Source organism: Vipera ursinii (assembly GCF_947247035.1).
Source record: "Vipera ursinii genome assembly, chromosome: 1".
In the NCBI taxonomy this organism is placed as follows: Eukaryota; Metazoa; Chordata; class Lepidosauria; order Squamata; family Viperidae; genus Vipera; species Vipera ursinii.
The window spans coordinates 149,878,026-149,902,114 of NC_139512.1; the positions used below are offsets into that span (position 1 = coordinate 149,878,026).

General features: G+C 38.1%; 1 protein-coding gene across 1 annotated transcript in view; it reads right to left on the reverse strand.

The window, feature by feature from the left end:
* Positions 1–24,089, reverse strand: part of PLA2R1 (phospholipase A2 receptor 1) — a gene marked incomplete at both ends in the record, with an annotated part of 79,257 nt that overhangs the window by 44,302 nt on the left and 10,866 nt on the right. Inside the window, 5 exon segments of the mRNA XM_083367369.1 lie at positions 4,303–4,472; positions 6,376–6,485; positions 20,257–20,355; positions 21,404–21,564; positions 22,812–23,000. Coding sequence (XP_083223495.1) covers positions 4,303–4,472; positions 6,376–6,485; positions 20,257–20,355; positions 21,404–21,564; positions 22,812–23,000 — 729 coding nt within the window.

Consider the following 24,089-nt stretch of genomic DNA (forward strand, 5'->3'; position numbering starts at 1 on the left):
AGTCCCAATACCACAGATCTTCAAATACAGTTCCTGTATAGGCACATACATCAAGTATTTGTCATAAAAATCCCTATATAATAATGTGACTTGCGCACCTGAATCCAAAAAGGCCTTAGTGTAAATACCTTCCACCTGCACTGACACCATTGGAGAAGGGCCCACCAGCTGCTGGGAAGCCCCAGTAGTAGGAAACCCAGTGTCTGGTTCAACGATCCGCACCCGATTCTCCAAAGACTGTCGCTGGGGCTCCATGGCTCCAGGTTCTGTCAATTCAAGGGGACAGAGATTCCTCACTAAAGGGGGTACTCCCGTCACTCCCATTTCCGATGAGGGTTTCCAAGGGAACCCTCTCTTGTTGGGGCTGACTGATATAATCAGGCACCTAGCTAGCTCCCTCATTGGGGCCCTTGACGGTTTCCTGACTGCACTGGGTTCCCTGATCTTCTGTATGGTTTTGTACATGCACGCCTATAATGCCCCTCACCCCCATAACTGTAACAAACCACTGGTCTCGTTGAATTATTAACCAGGGTAGATGGGCCCATTCCTCCATCAGTTGGCCCAGCCCGACCTCTGTTCGGTGGCGGGCCACCCATTACTGTCTAGGAAGCCATTATGTTAGTTAAATCCAGTATCTGGGCTTGCATCATTGTTAACTGATCATCATCCTCCCTAGCCTTTCCCACTCCTGGACCTAAGAGCCATCCCACCGGCAACTCGGCTGTTGCCTCCTTAGCCTCCTCCACTACCTCAGTTGCCCGCACTCTCCTTATAAGCTTGTGATACCCCCAAACATTCCCTCTAGCTTCGACCTTTATTTGACTCCAGACAGGGTCCAAAGCCAAAGCACTCCGGGAGACTTGTTCTATCCTGGCTTGTTCCACTTTGGTTGGATCTAATACCCCCCTCTCCACAACCTGATATAATAGTCTATTCAGGTGCCTTATATATTCAGACAGCTTCTCACCGCTCTTCTGATACAGGTGTTCCAAACGAAACAGTAAGCTAGAGACCGTCTCAGCAGATCCAAATTCATCATGCAATTAGGAGAGATAGTCACGCAGGGTAAAATGTCCCCGACTCAATGTTAAATTTCTAATAGCTTCTGAAGCAGGGCCCTTTAAACTCTCTCTAACTCATTGCCTTTTCTGGGTGTCCGGTATATCCCATTCCTCAACTGCTTATATTGCCTGCTCCATCCAAGCTTCATACTCTTCTTCCCCTTCTGGCATTGGTTGCATCCCCGAAAAAGTATGTAATTTCCTATATCTGGCCCCTATGCAATAACCCCCCATCAGGTTTTGGATGGAAGTCAAATTTCCCCCTGCCTGTGTGAATCCTGCTTCTGCTATCCCTGCAGGTAAGGAAGCATGGCTCTCTTTCTTCTGACCTAATGGTTTGCTCGAAGGTGTACCTCATACAGTTGGAAGAATCACCCCTACTCTGACATCTTCTGTCAGTTGCAAACCCTCAACCTGGAAGTACTCCGGAATACTCTTCTTCCATTCCAGCAGTACATAAAAATGGAGGGGAAATCCCGATCCCCCATTGTATCTATCACATATACCCTCTAATCTGGGACAAGAAGCCTCAGTATCTATAAAATTCACTTCTCTGACCAAACATCGCAGGAACATCAATTACTCTGCTTCTCCTTACTTCACTATTCTGCTCTTCGCACCACCTGATAGCCATGTTAGAGTCCATTCTGTTCACCTGGCTCATATCCCTACACAAGACCAACCCTCCCTTGCTGAACGGGGGGGGGGAGGCAGGGAATCCCGGATGAGCCCCCCCCATGCAGCATTACTCCCTCAGAGGCCGCCAAAGCCCAGGCCCTTCCAGCCCCACTCCCCTCTATTGCGCTCAGCAGCTGTGCTCTCAAGGCGTTAATAAAGTGCCCTAAGAAGAGCGAGACGAGAGCAAGAGCAAGACCAGCGGAAAGTTATGGAATCTTCAAAGTGTGCTTACAATGAAGATGTAGGAGGAGAGCGGTCTAAAGAAGTTTTGGGGGTCATGACAGAGGTGCTCCAAAAGTTTTGGGGCGTTAAGATTGCTGGTTAAATTTTTAGATTAGAATGTCAATGGAGTAAAATTATTATAGAGGAGAAAGAAAGTTTTTTTTTCTTTTTTTTTAATATTTTATATAATTTAAGATTGATGTTATTTGCTTGCTAGAAAAGTATATTAGGGTTACGGACTTAAAGTATGTGTTGAACTAAGAGTGGGTATGTAAGCACCTAATTAATAACAAGTTGTCTTAGAGATTGCTTAAAATTTTTTTTTTATATATACTCTTTTTATTTGAACTTTTATTTGAACTTAAGGATGATTTGGAACTGTGAGACATTTGGCGTGATACACGCAAGAACTATTTTAGATTATAGTTTAGTTTGGTTGGAGATTATTAAGATTAACAGAGATAAGCGATTTTGGTGCGTAACTGAGAATTTGTTTGGAAATTAGAGAAAGGTGGGAGAATGCAAATAGCAGGTGAAAGTTTTTTTTTTCTTTTCCCTTTTTTTTTTGAAATTAATATGAATAAGGACTGGGATTAAGAAAATTTATTTTGAGTAAAGATCTTTTTTTGTTTTCCTCTTTTTCTTCTCTACTTTATTTGTAATATTAATATTGTTTGTATTCATTTTATATGAGCTAGAGAGAGATAGAATTTATACTTTATTGTTGATAATATAGGGGTGTTTATGTTTGTTTTTTGATTTTATGCCCTGTATTTAGCTCTGGGAAGTCGGGGGGGGGGGAGGAGGGAGTGGGGGAGAGGGATAGGGGTGGGGGAGGGGGGGATTAAAGTCAAAATGTATTGTAAAACTTTTTAAATAAAGTGCCTTTTCCAGTGGTAGCTCATGCGAAGTGAGGTGGCAGATTCTCATCAAAGGGGGGGGGGCTTGCATGAACGAAGATAACCAGCCCCTAACCCTGATAGTTATTGCCTGGTGGTGTTTAACAGCCCCCGGCAGTCATAGCAGCAATAGTCAATTATTTTACAGCAACTGTTTGGAAACAAAGGGGCAGGGAAAACCCTGGCTCCAGGCAGCACTGGGAACACGAACAAAGGTGGTCAGCATTTGGCAGTAACAGTGCGCCCTGTGAGGGCAACTCCCCACAATGTTTATAACTTGCACAAGTAACAGTATTCAAAGTCTGGGTGGCCGCTAGTCTGCAAAGCAGTAGCGACCAGCCTCTCCTTCTCTTCTATCATCACTCGCAGTCCCAGGTCTAGTCAGCGTCAAAAACCCCTCCTCCCTTTTCTTTATTGTTAAAATCTGAATTTAGCAACCCAGCAATTCTCTCTCTCTCCCCCTCCCTCCCTCCCTCTTTCTCTCCTCTGCTCAGAATATCTCCCCCGCGAAAAAAAGCAATAAAATTCCACTTTCTCACTCTCTCCTTCCGTCTCCTTCAAAGAGAGGGATCAGCTAAAACCTAAAATCCCTCTCCAACTTCACCTGGTCTCTCTCTGACAACAGCAACCACCCCCACCTTTCTTTCCTTTTTTTTTCCTTCTGCCTGATCCACACCCACCATGCCCCAAACCGGCAGCAGCTCTCCAAGCTTCCTTCTCCCTGGGCAGGCTCCCGCAAAGCCTTTCAGCCAGGTTTTTATACCTCTTTCTTCTACCTTCAGCAACAATTTACCTAACGTTCCTTGCTTCCATCTATCAAAATGATGTCAGTAAATTACTGAAGTTCTTGAGTTTAATTTCAATTTCTTCTAGTCCAACATTTCTCTGCATGTAAGTTAGATTAATAAAAAAGGTGACAGGATACAACATTCTCACACACACACACACCCAATTTTGAGCAATTCAGGTGTTACATATTCTTCTCTAACTGCTGCTTTCTGATCTTTACACATTTTTTTTCAATAGACAGAAATGGAGCTCAAGTACATCCATGTTTTTAAGAGTTCTTCATATATACAATTAAGAAGAGGTAACTACCACCCTTCTGATTAACTTGCTTAGAAACACCATTGTTTGTTCTCTTAGCTAATATTTTTCTTAAGTCACAGCTGGGCTGAAAACATCTCAGTGTCCACTTATTGCTAGAGTAAAACTCCCCTCAGCTATCACAAAGGGGATAATAATCAGGAATGACAGGCATTTTGCTTCTCACCTTTGAAGTAAAAAACAAAGCCAAGGCTGTCAAATACTTAAATCTGTTGTACTGTATAAAGAGAATGCCATTTTCTTTTAACTGTTGAAACAAAGTATTTTTTTGAATATTTGAATACTCATTTGACTATTACTTTAATTACCAATGGATAAAAAGTTCAACTCACTGGGTTGATACTTTCTCCAGTTTGTATAGATTGCAAGATGATGTTTTCTATCTTCAGTGAGCCAAGTATATTCCCCTGTATTATTTAAATCTTGAAGTGCTATCCAAAAATAAGGACTGTCAGTGTTCCCTTGATGATGAATCATACTGTTCAAGAAGCCTTGTTCAAACCTTAAAGGATTCAATATTATTAAAAGTAATTGAATACCTTGTATTATAAGTAGCTTTTGTCATCTTTTTTAGCAATAGAAAAGAACAGCAATTAATGGAATAACCTTTCTGAACAGCAATCTACTGTAAGAGACTAAATTCCATAGGCACAAGATATTCCACATACAAAAATATGATTTTAAATGGCATTTAGTACTCGAGCCATCCTGCTGAAATAAAACATGTTTCTAGTTACTCCAAGCAAGGCTACTAGATAGGAAAAGACCTAACCAGTCTGCTGCTATAAGGAACATCAATTAATACATGGCACAGACTTTCTAAATGTGTTTTGGAATATAACCTCAAATGGCAATTTGCCTACTATACAGTAGTATGGCTTCCCTTGCTTATTTTGATACTTTATTTGTAATATGTTGCTTTGAATCATAAAGCTTAAAGGACTTACTTATTACTCGTTAATAGACTATTTATTTCTATATTTCATTTCATTTCATTTCATTTATTTGATTTCTATACCGCCCTTCTCCCTGGGGACTCAGGGCGGTTCACAGGGCATATATAAATAACTATACAAAAATTAAAAGAAAATTAAACCAATGCCCAATACAACAATAATAGAATAATAAAAACCAATTAAAAACCCATATTCCCCCATCAGGCCAGACCAGCTAATTCAAATAAGTGGGTCTTCAACCCGCGACGGAAGGATCGAAGGTCCGATGCCATCTGGAGCTCAACCGGCAGTTGGTTCCATAATGCCGGAGCACCCACAGAGAAGGCCCTCCCCCTGGGGGCCACCAGTCGACACTCCCTGACCGGAGGCACCCTGAGGAGGCCCTCTCTGTGGGCACGCACAGGGCGGAGGGGAGTTGACGCCGGCAGCAGGTGGTCCTCGAGGTATATATCCAGTAGTAATCCCCAAAAGTTTTAAATAACTTGGTTAGTTTAAATTGTATTCTTCCACTCGGAAATATATAGATAGCAATTATTTCTTTGCACCCAGTTCTACTCTAGATAAATGCAAAAGGTCTGATTGGAGCATAGATCTGGGGGCACAGGTGTATTTAGTGCTTTGTCCAGCCCTACAATTCTGATCCAGATTGAGTCTCATATGCCTGACAATCACAACAGCAAAAAATGAACGATTAAAGTTATAAAAAGATTAACTTAAACATTTACTGGTAGACGCGCTCTGTATAATCCCCAAATTGCTAACTAACTCAATTTTCAATATAATACAAAATTAATTCAGTCAGAAGACCCCTTTTTAATTTAGATCAGGGGTGTCAAACTGGTGGCCCATGGGCTGGATGCATCATGTGCAGGCCACGCTTACCCCAGCTCCGCCAAGGCAAAAAATGTCGCAATACGTCACATTATGTCATGTGACGTGATTGAGTTTGACACCCGTGATTTAGATGACTAATCAAATGGATTCTTTCTTTGATAAATAAGTGAAAATTGTTTGCTTCCCTGCCCCAAGAGAAATCATATAATTACATCTAACGTAAGAATGAACATTCTTTCTTATTGCTTAAAACTAGTTGTTCATACACAATTTAACCATGTAAACAACTTGCATAAAACAGCTGCAACTGGAGAGAATAAGGATATATTTGTTAGGATTGTTAGCAAACATTGAGAAATTTACATAATGAAGATTTTGAAAATCAGCATTCTAAGAAGTGAAATATCAGAATTCTTTCATGGATGAATAGTTGCTTGTCACTGAATAATCCAATCCAGGTGATAGGTGATTCATGAATTCTATCCAATTCCATCTTGAGTCAAATAATGGCAAATTTGAGTATTTGTCTTCAGTTACTCTTACCCTGTAAAATAATTATTTCACCTCTGTTTCAATGCCACAGGAGTGTTTCTGTTGTTGATTAAATTTAGCTACCTGCTCGTTATTGTTGCAAGTGAAGGACAGTAATAGCCATTCGACGCATGTTCAAAGCTTCGAGGGATGGTATCAACCTTGTAGCAATATCCACCATGTCTTTCCCATCCCTTCAAAAATAAATTTGAAGTAAATATTAATTACTGTTATGTATACTGTAGAGTACTATTTCTGCATCTCTATCTGTAAATAAAATTTAAATATCATGCAGAGATTAAATCAGGAAGCTTGTCAGGCAAAATGTTCAGGGAAGGAACATAGCTCATTTCTAATGCCTATGCTCAGTTATGCCTAGTTTTCAAACCTTTGAGGCAAGCCTGATAAGGAAACAGACACCATAAGAAATGCTAGAACTATACTACATTGATATTTTTATAGAGTCTTGAAAACATGACTCGCCATGTCATGTGATGTGTCACGACGTATCGTGGCTGTTTTTGCAGTGCCGGAGCTGGGGTGGGCACAGCCTCCGTAGGATGCAACCGGCCCAGGGGCCGGCAGTCTGACACCCCTGTACTAAAGAGTCAAGGCAAGCAATGTTAAGCTTATTTCTTACACTTTCTTGTTTTCCTGGCCTAAGCTCATGTTTTGCTAATGGTCCCTGCATGTCTTCTCCAAGGTCACTTCTATATCAGTTCCACCGCTAGTGAAATAGGCAACAGCAGAACAGTTGGACACCAGTTTGTTTGATATAAGCAATTTTTGTTTCCATGCTGCATATCCACTTAATCATTGATTAAGACTGGAGAGAAGAATTTCTGGATTTTCTGAAGAGACACAGCAGGCTATCTAGTGATAGAGTGACTTCAGTGGAAAAGATAGAATCAAAATGTTTGGGCCTATTTTATGGAGAGCTTAGTAGGTAGGAATGGGAAGTCTCTTTAATTTCTACTTCTATATGTTCAGAAGATAGATTAGGCTACAGGTGTCAAACTTGCCATGTCACGTGACGTGTCATGACGTATCATGACTTTTTTCCGCATTGCCTGAACTGGGGTGGGCGCAGCCTCTGCATGAGGCAACGAACTTGCGGGCTGGCAGTTTGACACCCCTGAATTAGGCAATTTTAAAGAGATGGCTTCCGTGCATTTTCAACAACTGAGGCACCTTTTGGATGCTCTGTTCAACCAAGAAAGTAATAAATCAATACACAGGACCAGAGTGTTGAGACCCACTGAACGGTGCATATTTTATTCCATTGACAATCTGACTCATTTAATTTGTATGCTACCAAATCGTTTCAGAGAATCAATGATAAATTATATTTCTAAAAGGAAACAATCATCCCCCCATAGAATAATGCATAAAAATACAAAATAACAATAAATTGATTAATGTAGACAATTTATTGATTCAGATCTGCTACAAATATAGAAGTAGTTAACCTGATCATGGTTGTATGATCATGTGAAAAACAAAATTCATGCTAATTCATTAACCAACAAAATTTGGTACCTTATTTTATGGTTTGGTAATTGGTAAAGTATTTCTCAGCTATTTTTTCTCAATAAAGTTTATTTACTGAATTTTCAGGGAAATATTTGAATGATGCTAAAACTTAATCTGGAATTTTTCTGAATAAGCCCAGCTCAATGTTTTTTTAAATTTTATTTAATTAATTATGGAGATATATGATAGTTTAACATTCTGGGAAGCCTATCAAGCTTTACATATGCCAGTCAAGATATTGTTATGTAATTATATAGCACAAATGAGAATACGTTACTAAAAAAAAAACACACTGATCTTTTTAAAAAATGCAGAGTTGCATAATATTTTGGGTTAACAAAGAATGCAAATTGTTAAGTTCTCCAGGATTCCTCATTAGACAATATATAATTAGTACCCATGGGTTTTGTATTTTCAACATGTACTTAGACAAGAAAAAATAAGCACATTTTTGTTATGTTAAAAGTTGTAATAATATCTGGATATTATAAACCAAAAAGGGACACGGTGGCTCAGTGGGTTAGGACGCTGAGCTTGTCGATCAGAAGGTTGGCAGTTTCATTTTATTTCATTTTATTAAATTTATATGCCGCCCTTTTCCCTGAGGACTCAGTTTGGCGGGTCGAATCCCGAGTGCCGCGTAGAAGAGTGAGCGCCTGTTACTCGTCCCAGCTTCTGCCAACCTAGCAGTTCGAAAGCACGTAAAAATGCAAGTAGAAAAATAGAGACCACTACAGTGGGAAGGTAGCAGCGCTCTGTGCACCTTTGGCATCTAGTCATGCCAGCCACATGACCACGGAGACGTACTCAGACAAGCGCTGGCTCTTCGGCTTTGAAACGGAGATGAGCACCGGCCCCTAGAGTTGGAAACGACTAGCACACATGTGCGGAGGAACCTTTACCTTTATTATAAACCAGGCAATAGTGACCTGCTTCTGAAGTTAATCTACCAATATTGGTAGATTGATGCCCTGTCTCTCTGGTAATTCAAATTCTTTCAGGGTCTTTAATGCCATATGTATTGCTCTATATGGCATAAATGTTTATAGGTATCTAGAGAATGAGAATTGGGGACACTTACTTATAGCTTAAGTTTTGGAAAGAATCATTCAGTTGAGTTAGCAGAAACATTCTCACTCACTTTGAGATGAGAAAACATGTGTATGTTTGTTTGTACTGGCAATTGTATAAAAGTTAATTCTAAATATAAATGTTAAACCTGAGGCAACATTCTATGGTAAAGTTCTGTCCAGGAGCATTTTATAAACATGGAAACCTGAATTCACACATGCTCGTTCAACATGAGTTAACGTTTATGTTCCTTTTACTATAGGTAAAAGATGAACTAAATAGGTAATCATGCCTTTCTCAGATACTTTTATTCAACTGATGTTTTAGTGTTTTGAATTAAAATATTTGTGCAAAAATAATCAGTTAAATAGAAAGATGTCTCCAGAAAAATATTTAATTACTTAAAAAAATTAGTGTTTTTTTAAAAATAAAAAACGTGAAGAAGAATCATTCCCTTGTCTGGAAATTGAATATAGTTTTCTATTATCCATTTATTATCCATGTAGTATCTATTATTTGAAGTTGAATTTTATATTGATCCAATGTCCCATTTGAAGACTGGATTTTGTATTTTGATTAGGAGAGTTATTTAAAGTTATATTTAACTTTGGGAAAAAAGCAAAATAATTTTAGGCCTGTAATATTGACATTCTAAATTGTAATTAATATTACCAGATTTTTTTTCTTTTTCTCCATTTTCAATACTTTAAGCTATCTAAATAATTAGGATGTTATCCCTAATCATATCATATAGACATTGTTGTATTGAAACAATACTATGTATCAAGAGTTATAGCAATATAATAAAAAGGGAAAAAATGAAAACATACTTTTTTATTTTGTAGTTTTAAAGATACAGTATTTCTGAGTTACATTGCATTAGAATCTGTAGTGTTGCTTTTGTGTGTTCACATGTGTTTGCTATTGGCTGTTCTATGTTTTATGTGCTGTTTTTATTAGCCTATTTCTATAAACCAACTGACCAATTTCTTATTTGGTATTGATGATTAAGAATGACCTTCTCTTGCCCACAAAAAATCAAACCAAAGATGGTCAGCAGAAGAAAAGCTATAGTGGAGACATAAAACAGCATCAATAAAAAAACAGAAAGACACCAGTAAGACAGAAAGCTAACTGGACTAACAATGTTTAAATGAGCATTTAATTTCAGATGAAACAATGATGTAACTTTCAGGGTCAGCAACACATTAAAATAAGATTTGGAATGATTTAAATGCAGCATGCCAAGGATGATTTTTAGAGAGGTTGAGTTAAAAGATACAGTTCCATTTAATATAAAACAAAAGTAAATGAGGATAAAAATGATGAACATTTCATACAAACATTTCCTGATTGTTATAGAGGTAGTCTAGCATTTGGCCATAATGCTTGTGCAGAGATTTTCCTTTCCGTTTAAGATGCTTTGTGTTTTAGATTCAGAACAGCACCATGTATATCCTTCAGAACCGCAAAGCATGTAAATCATAACCAAATTATTTCATTTATTGGCTCTGTTTAATTAACTAAGATCTGTGGATGTTGATAGGCTTAGCTGCCTAGAGGCTGTGCTTGTTGTATGAAATACTGGCATTTCAAATGATGCTGTATAAATACTGTGACCTTCCATTTAACCCAATTTTGTTAGGTTTGTAAGGAACATTTCTTCTTTTCTTCTTTGTCAGGAAAGTGACAGCTTCATGATATAATTCCAAAATAAGGCTTGGGGGAATGGGTTGATCATCACTGCTGTAGTGTTTAGACAGCTAGCTTAAGGAATTTGACCTCAGTAACAAAACATTTGCTCTCTGTTAGCAGTTTATAGATTAGAAGGACCCAAAAAAAAGAGGAGTTGTTGAATTAGTAATAACATCACATGGCATATGGCCAGCTGAGCAATAAGCCCTTTGCTTGCAATATTTAAGAAAGATATGGGATCATCAATTCATTAGAAGTGTTGTAAAGACAAATAAAGCCTGGCAATTCTCTGAAGTCAAGAGCAAATGAAAACAACCACATATTATGAAGGAAGGAATGACTCTCATCATAGGCAATTAATTAAGGCAGGCATGTCAAACTCCCGGCATTACGTGACTTTTTCCCCATTGTCAGCAATGGGGTGGGCGCTGTTTCAGCTTGACGCATCCGGCCTGCAGGCCCGCAGTTTGACATGCCTGAATTAAGGGGTATCTAAACCTGATGGTTGGTGTTTGAAATCAAAATTAACTTTCAGCCAGTTGTTTGTTGACGTTAAAGTAGAAGGAACCTTGTGCAATTTGATATACAGTAATATTCTTCTCATTTTATGAACCAGAAATTACATAGCCCAGCAATGGCAAACCTTTTAGAAACCGGGGCTGAAAACCACCACCGCCCCACCCCACCCTGCCTGCAGGGCCACCCACCACCTCCACTGCCTGCCGCAGGTCGCCCAGGCGGCCCAGCAGCACCATGGTGGCCACACCCTCTGCCTGTGCCCCACATCTGCGTGAGATGGGGCGTGAGAGCAGAGTGTCCCCGCTGCCCAGCTGCCATGTCCTTGGCTGTATTGCTCTGTGCAGGCGACGCCCAGGGGCGACTCTCCTCCAGGGGGCTGCTGGTGAGGAGGGGGCTGTGGGGGAAGGCGTGGATGGGGCAACGGCATGTGTGGCCATGGAGAGGGCTCTGAGTGCCACCTCTGGCATGCGTGCCTTAGGTTCGCCACCTCTGACATAGCCCATGGACTCCTTGGGAAGACCCATTCTGCCTCTTTTATTAGTGAAATGCAGTTCACCCTTTCTCAACAATCCAAACCTTTCCCAAAATGACTTTGAGGGAAATTTGAAAAGCAGCAATTGGTTTGAGAAGAATTTCCCCATACATGGGTGTCAGCTCAAAACACATGGTTGTGTCACAAAACAGCACAAAATGTTTGCAGCTGGAACATAATAAAACTGTTTTTATACTTGTTTATTAAATTTATATGCTGTCCACCTCATGTCCCAAAGCAACTCTTAAGATTTGGAGTGTTCAGTAGGGGGGGCACTTTGCTACATTGGTTAGAGACTTTACTGTAGCAGACACAACATTTAGTAAGGGATTTGAACTAATAAGGCAACGTTGGTCAAGTGATATTGACAGAAAATGTGGTGAGAAATATCTGTGGTGATATAATTATTGTCAATTGTCACATATATTATTTAAATTAACAGTGATTACTTGAGCTGTTAAGTATTATACCAGGCACACTGATGGACATGATTTTAGCAGATTGTGTATTACTAAAACCTTAATATGTCAAGCTCAGAGCTTTAGTTAATAGCAACCATATGATTTTTCTTTCAAAGAGAAAAATCAGCAGCATCCTCAATCATGAATGTCAGTGCAACAGTGAAAAAGTTAATTTACCATATCAAAGAAATACTTTGTATACTGACATTCTCTAGAACTAAAACAAGTATGAAACTTTATCTAAAAGTTATTATTTGTCCAGATGGTCTACAGAAGTCCTCCCTCTTTTTTTTATTGAAAAGTTTTATCATACATTTTATCTTTAACAATCCCCCCTACCCCTCCCCTATCCCTCCCTCCCTACCCCTCCCCCCTCCCCTCCCCCCCCCGACTTCCCAGAGCTAAGTACAAGGTATAAAAAACCAAAAAAAAAAACAATCATAAACATCCATATGCTAACAACCATAAACTCTAAAATCTCTCTCTCTCTAGCTCATATAGGATAACTACAAACACTATTAATATAAGATATATAAAAAAGAGAAAAAAAAGGAGAAAAGAAAGGAAGACTTATTCAAATGCTACATGAAACTTCTTAGTCCCATATTTGTTCTGGATATACACAATCCATTTTCTCCACTCCATAACATAACGTTCTTGCGAGTGATCTTTCAAATAAGCCGAGATCTTTGCCATCTCTGCCAGGTCAGAAACCTTTAAAGTCCATTCTTCTATAGTCGGCAGTTCCTCCTTCTTCCAATATTGACCTACTAAGAGTCTTGCTGCCGTAATTAAATTCAACATCAGCTTAGTGTCCACAACCGTAGCATCTGTAATTATTCCCAACAAAAAAAGTTGCGGACAAAACTTTATCCTTTGCTTAAAAATCTTCTGCATATTCCACCAAATTTTTATCCAAAAAGCCTTAACCTTTTTACAAGTCCACCATATATGAAAATATGTTGCATCTTCTTCACCACACCTCCAGCATTTAGGCTGATAGTTCGGATACATACTTGCAAGCTTTTTAGGATCTAAATGCCATCTGTAAAACATTTTATAAAAATTCTCTCTTAAATTTTGAGCTTGTGTGAATTTTACGTTCCTCACCCAAATCCTTTCCCACGTGTCCATTGTAATAACTTCTTGGATGTTTTGGGCCCATTTAATCATACAATCTTTAACAAGTTCTGTTTCTGAGTCAATTTCTATCAAAGCAAGATATATCCGTTTAATATGTGCTGGACCCTGATTTCTGATTTGCTTTATCAGATTTTCATCAGTCATTGTAAAACCATTTTTCTGATCTTCTTTCCACCTGGCCCGTAGCTGAGTATATTGAAACCAAGTTTGAACAATCTTCTCATCTCGCAAGAGGCTATATGGTTTCAAACACCAGACATTTCTTTCCAAGCTTAAAATCTCCTTGTACGTAGTCACATCATGTTTAAAACCAACATTTATATTTTCTATTGCATATTTTGGGATTGCCCACAATGGTATCTTACAATCTAGCTTATGTCTGTACTTCTTCCAAACTCTCAACAATGCCTGTCTTAAAATATGCACTCTAAACACATTATCTTCCTTCTTATCATACAACAAATATGCATGCCAGCCAAACAACAAATCGTGGCCCTCAAGATTTAATAATCTCTCTTGTGTCAAATTGATCCAATCACTTATTCCTGCTAACGCAGCAGCTTCATAATATAATTTAAAATTAGGCATTTTAAGACCACCTCTTTCACGAGTATCCTGCATAATCTTAAGTTTAACTCGCGGCCTTTTCCCTGCCCAAACAAATTTATTGATACCTCGCTGCCATTCCTCCAAATTAGAATCTTTCTTAAGAACCGGTATCATCTGAAATAAAAATAAGAATTTAGGCAGGACATTCAATTTCACTGCTGCGATTCGCCCCAACAAAGACAATTGCAATTTTTCCCAGCTCTCCATTTCTTTTTGAATTTTCCCCCATAATTTTTCATAGTTATTTTTATATAACTATGGATTTTAGTTTTTTGTGTATTAACTTTAAATCCAGAAACCTTCCCATATTGTATTATTATCTCCATCAGGTCCACAACAGAGTTCTCCGGCTGGGTCACTGTAACAACCAGATCGTCTGCGAACGCTCTCAATCTATAATCCTGATCTCTAATTTGTATACCCTTAATTTTTTCCGAATTCCGTATTTTAACCAACAATATCTCCAATGTTAATACAAATAACAAGGGCGATAACGGACACCCTTGCCTTGTGCCCTTCTCAATATTACATGCTTCTGTCAGGCTATTATTAACTATTATTCGGGCAGTTTGTTTTTGATATAATGCCCTAATTGGTTGCAAAAAATTATCCCCAAAATTCATTTTATCTAAAACTTTCATCAAAAATTGCCAATTCAATTGATCAAAAGCTTTTTCAGCATCTAAAAAAATTAGCGCCGCAGGGATCTGGTTGTTCCTTTCCAAAAACTCTAACACATCAACTATATGCCTCACATTATTTTTCATTTGCCTACCACTAATAAACCCCGTTTGGTCCCCATGAATCACCTGTTGTAGAACCCTCATCAGTCTATTAGCCAACACCTTAGCAAATATCTTGTAGTCTGTATTTAAAAGTGATATCGGTCTATAATTTTTAACTTGAGTAGCATCTTGGTCTTCCTTCGAAATCAAAGAAATAAAAGCAGTTCTCCAAGACGGAGGCACCTTTCCCCCCCTCTGAATTGTCTGGAACAGTTCCTTTAACGGTTTTATCATCTCTAATTGTAGATTTTTGTAATAAGCCGCAGTCAAACCATCCGTACCTGGCGCTTTGTCCACCTTCAATTCCTTAATTGCTATAAGAATTTCTTCTTCTGTTATCAATTGATTAATCCCCTCTTTTTGTGCTTGCGTAAGAACCGGGATGCTAGCATTCTCCAAATATACATCAATGTCTTTTTCATTAATCTTCTCCTTAGCATATAATTTAAAATAAAAATCCACAAAAGCTTCCTTAATAAGATCCTGTTGAAACACAACCCTTCCCTTATACTCAATTTTATCTATATTAGAAGCCCTTTGCTTTTTCCTCAGTCTGTAAGCTAGCCATCTACCTGGCTTATTAGCATTGCAAAAGGTGTTGTGCCTGGCAAACCGCAAATTAGTTGCCACTTGGTCAGCCATTAATTTATCAAATTGTCCTCTTAATAGCTTAATAACCTCCTTAGTCTTCACATCCGCTGGATTCAAAATCAAAGCCTTTTCTTTTTCCTTAATTTCATTCTCCAATTCTTTCCTCCTGGCTTCCAAAGTACGTCTGTGTTTGTTATTCATATATATCAACACCCCTCTCATATAGGCCATCCCAAACCATGTCCATAGAAGTATCCTTATTCATATTAATTTCAAAAAAATCCTTCATCCGCTGTTTACATTCTTCCACATTTCTCTGATTTCTAAACAAATTCTCATTTACGCGCCACGAGCGCCTATCTCTATTCTCCTTATTAATCTCTAGCCAAACTGGGCTGTGATCAGAAATAGTTCTTGCACATATCTTCACCTTCTTAATCCTAGAAAAAAAATCATTAGTCAACAAAATAAAATCGATCCTGGAAAAAGATTGATGTCTGTCAGAAAAAAAAGTATAATCCTTTTCATGCAAATGTATATCACGCCAAATATCTCGCAGTTTCAAATCATCCTTCATTTCAAAAAAGGATTTAGGCAGTCTAGCATGACTTGGAACGCGCTTAAAAGAACCAGCCTTGTCCATCTGTACATCCAAAACACCATTCCAGTCCCCCATAAAAATAAACGATTTATAATCCAACTGAGTAAGCTTTGTGTGAAGTAAACTAAAAAAATCAGCTTGTTGTTGATTAGGAGCATATAATCCAACTAAAAGCGTCTTTTTACCTTCTTACAGCAACTCTACCATAACGCATCTTCCATGCTTATCTGCTTCAATTAAGTCCGCTGTTAAAGCACTTTTAACATAAACAACCACTCCATTTTTCTTATTCATTGCAGAAGCAACAAATTGCGTGCCCAACCTTGAGTTCGATAAATACTTTTGGTCCATAACCCTAATATGCATTTCTTGCAAACATATAACATCTATCTTGAATTGTTTTAAATATTGAAAAACTTTCTTCCTCTTCTGTGGTGAATTTAGTCCATTAACGTTCCAAGTTAAAAATTTAGTCGCCATGCATGTCATCCCAAAGCTGTTGGAGCACATCTTTAATAGGCCCACTATCTCCTTTAGGCCGTGCTCCTCCCACTGCTTGGCTGTAAGTACGTTTTGAAAGTTCCATAAACTTCTGCTGATCTTGTTCTTTTATTTTTTTTGCTCGTTTTAAAGCGTCACGCGTCACCCTCTGCTCTCCAGGATCAGCCAAAGAAGTTGTAGCTTGATCTCCTCCAGCACCATTCTCCTCTGTCTGTCCAGCTTCAGCCTCTTGAGGTTTTCCTTCTCCAGATCCCTTTGCAGCTTCCAGAAGTGGTAGTGGGGTTGCTTTTAAAACATTATTGTAAAAATCACGCGCCTGTGTCACAGTAACCAGACGGTACCTTTTGCCTTCATGCATCGCCACCAATCCAACTGGAATCTTCCATCTGAACCTTATATCACGTTGTTTAAATTCCTGCACAAGAAATGCAAAATCCTTCCTTCTCCTTAAAATCTTTGGAGGAATTTCTTTTAAAACCAAAACTTCTTGGTCAGCAATCACAACTTTAGTATCATAGGCAGCTTGAATAACTTCATCTCTAGTTTCCCTCTTTGCAAAATAAACCACCACATCTCTAGGTAGCTTTCTCTGTCTAGCAATCCATGAATTTACACGAAACACTTTATCCATGCATCCCTTTATTTCAGATGCTGGCTGACCCAATACTGCTTCCAGAGTCTCAGAAATCAGCTGCTTTAGGTCTTCCTTAATATTTTCTTTTAAGCCTCTGATTCTAACAGCATACTGCATCTGATGATATTGAACAAGACTCAGTTCTCTGTCCATTTTGTCTCTTAAATCTTCATTCTCCAGTACCTTTACTTCTAATATGGCATTCTTTTGAGTCAGGTCTTCCACTTTTTCATCCAGATCTTGCACACATTCAGCCACACTATGCACTGTAGACAAAATGTCTACCCTCATCGCACTGAACTTCTCTTCCATCCTCTCTTCTATTCTCTCCTCCAATTTCTCCAATTTCTCCTCCATCTTTGCCAATTTATCACCCAGTGATTCCAAAATTACCTGGGCTTGTTTTTCAAGAGCATCTTGTAAATCCTTCGATGTCAATGCAGCAGGAGGAAGCAAAGCTTGCAACGATGTCTGTTGCACCGGGGAAGTTCCAGCACTCCGAAGAGTTTTTGAGGGAGGTTTAGCCGCCATCTTTTTACTTTCACTTGTTGCGCACTTTCACTTTAAGTTTATAAAGTCCATTAAGCTAGAGAGTAAAAATAAAAGTCCTCTTCACCTTATCCTCCTGTACCGCTCTGCCTGCTCCTTTTATTCCATGGTCTTTCCTTCTGGCACGGGTGGTCGCAAACGCCTGGCTCCGCTCCAAAAATCCCGGAGCAGAGACGCTGAACAGCTGGGAGCAACCCAGGCTACGGGGGAGTTCAATCCTTCAGCCGCCCAAGCTTTAAGCTCAGGCGGCCCCGGAGAACTCAACCCCTACCTGGGGCCTCACCCCCTCCTCTTCTCCCGAGGAGGGGGCTTCCAATCCACCCGAACAGCTGATCGGCACTGTTTCGGGTGAAAACAACACAGCTGAGCCGCGGGCAGCCCGAAAAGGCTGTCTCCGGCGCCGCGCCGCCACCGGAAGTCACCAGAAGTCCTCCCTCTTTTGATGCATAAAGATATAGCAACTTCAGTCACAACTGCTGATAAGGAAGTGATCCACAAAATGAGCGAAGAATGAGAAGAAGTCACTTTATGACTTCACTTCATAGCTTTTTAAATGATCTAATATGTTGAGCAATTCCAAATAAAGGGATTTTATTTGGAACTGCTCAACATATAAAGAAATTCTTTATAATGAATGTTTTTTTTCATTCAAGCAAATGAGCATTTCTGTATATGTAAGAATTCATGTACATGTTGACTGTCCTTATAGTTCAACAAATTCTGGAACTGGAACGTTAATTATGGAACAAATACTTTTTCTGGAGTGTGTATATATACTTATGCTAAGCAATTTACTTAGAACTGTAAAAATATTAAACAATGTTGTGCACATTTAAATTTGTTTTTTCACTGAGTGATAAAACACAGATAAATTTTTCAGGGATTCTGCCTTCACTTTGCAGCCTTCTTGCCTCTAATTTCATTAGAGCAGGGGTCCCCTACTACAGACCCACCAAGAACTGGGCCACACAAGCAAGCAAAGCCTCATCCACACATGCACATGAAACTGCATCCTCCCTGTCCACAGAAAAAATGTCTTGCACAGAACCAGTCCCTGGCATCCAAAAGATTGGGGGCCACTGGATTAGAGGCATGATCAGAAAACAAAAAGTAGCCAATAAACTACAGAATAAACTGAAATATTTGCATAATCTAATGAACAGCTCTTGTGGGTAAATAGTGGAACAAAATAAAAAATACTTGCCAGTTTTATCTTTTGTTTTCTAGTAGCACAAGTTCTGACTCTCACTAACTATTAGAATTAGTGAGAATTATACATCAATATCCACCATTTGGTCTCTTATGGCCTCTTTGGGGAAAACCCAAGGATTGCGAGACTAAGGCAGACAGACAATTGCTGTGTAGTTCTGTCTTGAAAGTCTTTTTCCAACATGAGTAAAAGTCATCCAATAGAATCAAGGAGGTCAGGCCCTCAGGGCAGATATTTTTAGCCAGCAACTGACTTTGCTGATCCCCATTTGTGCCTCTATTGCAATAGATTCTGCCTCCACATGTCAGACAGCTCTAGGTACATAATAAAGGACCACAAAGATAGCTTTGCTTCCAGCATAAAAAAAACCTTGTCCATGCAAATCTATTTTTCATAAAATAGCTTTATGATTGCCTTCCCCTGGAAGGCTCAAATTCTAATATGGTAATATGTAAATCCCCACTGAAACAAAAATTGCAGCCACATATTAGAGCAGAGTCTCTAATATACTCAATCAAGGCTACTAGAAAGCAACACCAACACAGCTGTATACTGTATTTCACTTGCTCTGTCTTATATCAATCTGCCAGCTATGTTTTGTTTAGAAAAAAAAACTAAGACTTTTGATCTTAGAATAAATGATGGCACATTTTTCTTCAAAGTAGTAAGAGGCAAATGCCTGAAGGACTTTTATCTGATCTACAGCTCTACGCAACTGAACATAGAAGCCCACCATCCGCGTACAACAGAGGTCACCTTTCTATAGGACATAACTGGAGGACAGAAACTGGGGTCACAAACTGCTTTGCTCAACAAATTAATATGGAAATTAAAGAGAGGGAGGCTTAATATATAGCCCTGCTTCATCCTGGGTTTGAAAAAAAAACAAACACATTTTAGAAGGCCCTGAGGGCATAATGATCCTTCCTATGATCTTTCATACAGATCCATAATGAGCATAAGAAGCCAGCAATCTTCCTCCATAATATATTCTTTGGAATTTAGTCACTGACTAATATAAAATCAGTAAATCCTTTTCTCAGTGGATTGGCGTGCCACTGAGATATTGGTTAACTGTTAGCCCAGCCTAAAAGCCAGCTTGCCATGGTGGCGCAGTGGTTAGAATGCAGTACTGCAGGCTAACTCGCTGCTCAGTCCAGGACTCCAGGAGTTCGATTCTGAGTGGCTCAAGGTTGATTCAGCCTTCCATCCTTCCAAGGCCGATAAAATGAGAACCCAGATGGTTGGGGGCAATCTGGTGGCTCTGTAAAACCGCTTAGGGAGGGCTGTAAAGCACTGCAAAGCGGTATATAAGTCTAAGTGCTATTGCTACGCCTCCAAAAATATGTTTTTATTTTATAGTGCAGCCCAAAATTTCCAAGAAAGATGTCTTGCACACCATTTATATTAAGCAGACTGATTAATGTCAACAGAGAAACAATTTTCACCTTGGGTATACATCCTACTGATCCCAGTACAATTTACTTTTGAATGTAAAATGCATATATTATAGATGCAAAAGAAGTATTACCTCTGGACAGCCTGATTCCACTTCAGAAATGTGATTGCCTCTTCTTTTACAAATATAAAAATATCTGCTTTTACAATTTTTAACTTTCCAGCGTCCTTCCTGGTCAAAAACAGTAAGAAAATAGAATTACAGCAGAAAAACAACTGAAATAGCTCAAGTATCATTTTTTTTCCAGAAAGGCTTACTTATTTGGGTGGCCAATAAATTTAAAAACTAAATAAATTTCAGATGCTTTACTCATACGCGTTAGGCTGAGAGTATTACTAATATCTTTAGATCTTCTGCAGTCTCCTATTATTTAATGCATGAATAGGCTCTGTTGCACAGCTAGGTAGACCTTTTAAATGTACTGTAAATGTATTAAAATAAAACTTTGTGTAATAAAAACTCTAAAAACTAAAATATGAATTCATCATCTTTCTGTAGTTTATCTAATATTGTTGACTGCTTTGCACTTCTGCTATATATTGTTCTCAATAATTCATAGAACTATTGTGTGATATCATAGAATATTTATCAAGATATCTTCCAACTCAGAAAAAACATGAACATCAGCATTTTTTGCAAATTAGTTTGGAAAAATTCAAACGTGCGAGCAAATGAAAGGCTGTGAAACAAACTTGCCTCAGATAATGTAGTATGAAGAAAGCAGTGAAATGAGAAATTGATTGTCCTTCATGGAAAAAAATGACTATACTAATAGAAATGGATCAGATAGGTGAGATAGCTGTGCAGAGACACTGTTTTGTTACTAATTGTTGTATGCACAAAAGTAATTGTTTAATATGGGTCGTGCAGGCGCAGTGGCACAGTGGTTAGAATGCAGTATTGCAGGCTAATTCAGCCCACTGCTTTGAGTTCAATCCTCAGCAGCTCAAGGTCGACTCAGCCTTCCATCCTTCTGAAGTGGGTAAAATGAGGATCCAGTTTGTTGGGGGCAATATGGTGGCTCTGTAAACCGCTTAGAGAGGGCTATGAAGCACTGAAGTGGTGTATAACTCTAAGTGCTATCGGTATGTTGAATACCATCAAATATAGAAGGCTCACAATATTCTGTAATATCCATAGCACAGAAACACACATGTAACATATATACATAACATCCAAACTCATTCACTGAATTATTTAAAAAATAAATAAATCATACATGTTGCTGAGCCGAAACGCAAATTTGTCCTTTCTTCTGAAGAATATTTGGTTCTTGTTTATTCCAGTAGGTGAAGGTTATGGCAGATCCATCGGACCATTCAAACTCCACAGGAGGAGTCTTATTACAGCTTAGTCCAATCCAAGTGTCTGTCACATTTTCTATAGAAGATAACTAAGTGCATCTTAATACAACTTGAAAAACTAAAAAATGTTTGAGTAATAGGATATTTTTAAAAAGTTGTGCACACTTTAATTAGGCTTAACAAGAGTAGATGATGGCCCTTTGGCTGGACCTGAAAAAAAATGAGACTGCAAAAAGATTGAAAATGATTCTGAGACTACCTGTTGCTTATCCCTCTTATCCTATACGTTCATGATATTGTAAATATTTGTTTTCTTGACAGCTCAGCATTACATGGGCTCTCCTGTATCTTGTCAAAGCTCAGTAGTATTCTGTTGGCCAAAATCATCAAACGTATGTCCCCAAAATGCCCACTGCAAACAAGTGCTTTATAGGACATCTCAGTGTTGTTTTTAATAGCAGCTATCCAAACAAAACAAAACAAAATTACACAAAGGCACCGTGGCTTGCAATTATTTTATGAACTACCAAGCCTACCTAGCTTTGAATCTATCAAGACCTCTGAGACATTACACTCACTAGAGGTAATTTCAGTCAAATTATTTTTTCTTTCTTTTAACTTGCTTCCAATGTGGACTGTGCAATAAAACTCAGGGCTCGAGAAACTGTGATTCACCAGATGTTGAACTACAGTTCCGAGTATCATGTTAACTGATCCTCATGAAAGCTGTGATTCTGCAGCATCTGGAGGTCTACAGTCTGCTTACCCATGGAAGTGATTCAAGCTGATATGTAAATGTGATACATAAAAAAACAAATATCCAGGGTGCTGGTTATATTAATATGTCCACTAGAAATAAATGGAATGTTAAAAATGATTGTGTATCAGTTGTCCTGGAGTTTTTCAATGACAGCTTGCTTTTTGGTACTAATACTATAATGGGTAATATTTTACACAACCTTGTTACTCCAAGTTTAATGGATCATGTTCTCAAGTTGTTATCATCCCCAATTCAAGCCATCTTCCTCAGCATTAAGTCTTTGCCTACTGTTACCTCTGAGAGTTGGAGAGCCAGTAATGGTGCAAAGCAGTTGGAAACTTCCCAGTGTGACCCTATCAGCTTACAAGAATGCTGTTCCTGAACTTTACAAAGCTGTCTAATAATACTAAATTTTGAACCTTGAGGAAAGTTCCAAAAGAACTTCAGCAAAATTCTAGTACTGTAGTTCAAGTTAAACCAAAACGCGCTCTTAAGAGCATTAAAAATGCAAACGGCCTATATCGTAAGACAATGTTCAATATCAACTAATTATAAAATTTTACCGTATTCAAGGAGGTTAATAAGCATCTCTGTATCAGCCAAAGAGGTTATGCTAATGAGTGTGCTATTATCATCCTGGCAGGAGAAAAATGCTTCATTCCAGTTCTTTTCTTCTTTATGAAGTTTATAGCAGTAATTATTATATGGATACCAATTACTGTCACAGATAGTAGGATAAAATTTCCAGGAACCTTTTAATTAAAATATATAAAAACAGCTATATTAATAGATTGAATAACATCCTACTTTTATATAATTTTATTCCATATATATTATGTGAGAACATTAGCTTTTTCACATTGTTTTCTATTTTTCTTTACAAAACTAAAAATGTATTAATATATAAAAATACAAGTGCAAAAAAGAATAAGAATGTGCAATTACACAAATAAAAACTGCAAAATAATCCTTTGGCAATTTGATCTTTCATTACACTGACTTGATCACGCTCTGTGAGGCAATGAACAAATTGAAACTTGATCACGACTGACTCTCATACCTTCTAAATCTTGTATAATTATCTTTCAATCACAAATATATTTAAAAAACATTTTAGTGAAAATTTGTTTAGATATGTGCATGATGAGTAACAATGAAAAAATACACATTTAAATGCAAATTAAAAGCCAGAATAGGGAACGCTGTAATATTCGAACAATAATTTATTATACTATTAACCTGCCTGATAATAATTAGTTCACAAATGTTTACATGACAGTAAATTCTTCTAGCTTTTAAGATACTTTTGTTGCAATTTCGTTTTAAAAAACCTACAGGCTTAACTATAAATCGTACTGGAGTTTGTGATTGAAAAATAAGTCCAAATTGCACATTTGGACAATACATTTGTTAAAGTTAAGTAGTTGTTATAGTAATCATACATTTAAATAGACATTTTTATTTTACTTCATATGAAATGAGGGTGGATTGTGAGTAAATGTACAGTACGTCCCAAAACAGGACCAAATGTTGTTCTAAATTTATATTAGGGAAATTATCTATATATCTCTTTATATAAAAGCCAAGACTCTCTCTGAGAAAATAATAAAATTGTGTATGATATGAAGTGATGATATTTTTTGGTTTAAATTTTATTTTTAGAATGGTTGCCATTAACGTCTATAGACCCAAGAAAACAGAGGTAAATAACAAAAACAAAAACAATAACATTTAACTGGTGATTATTTTTTGCAGCTGTTTGGTAATGCAATATCATTTGGTTCCCCAAAAATAAGACAATAAAATTGCTGAGACTGAACTTTACAAGATTTGACGGTTTT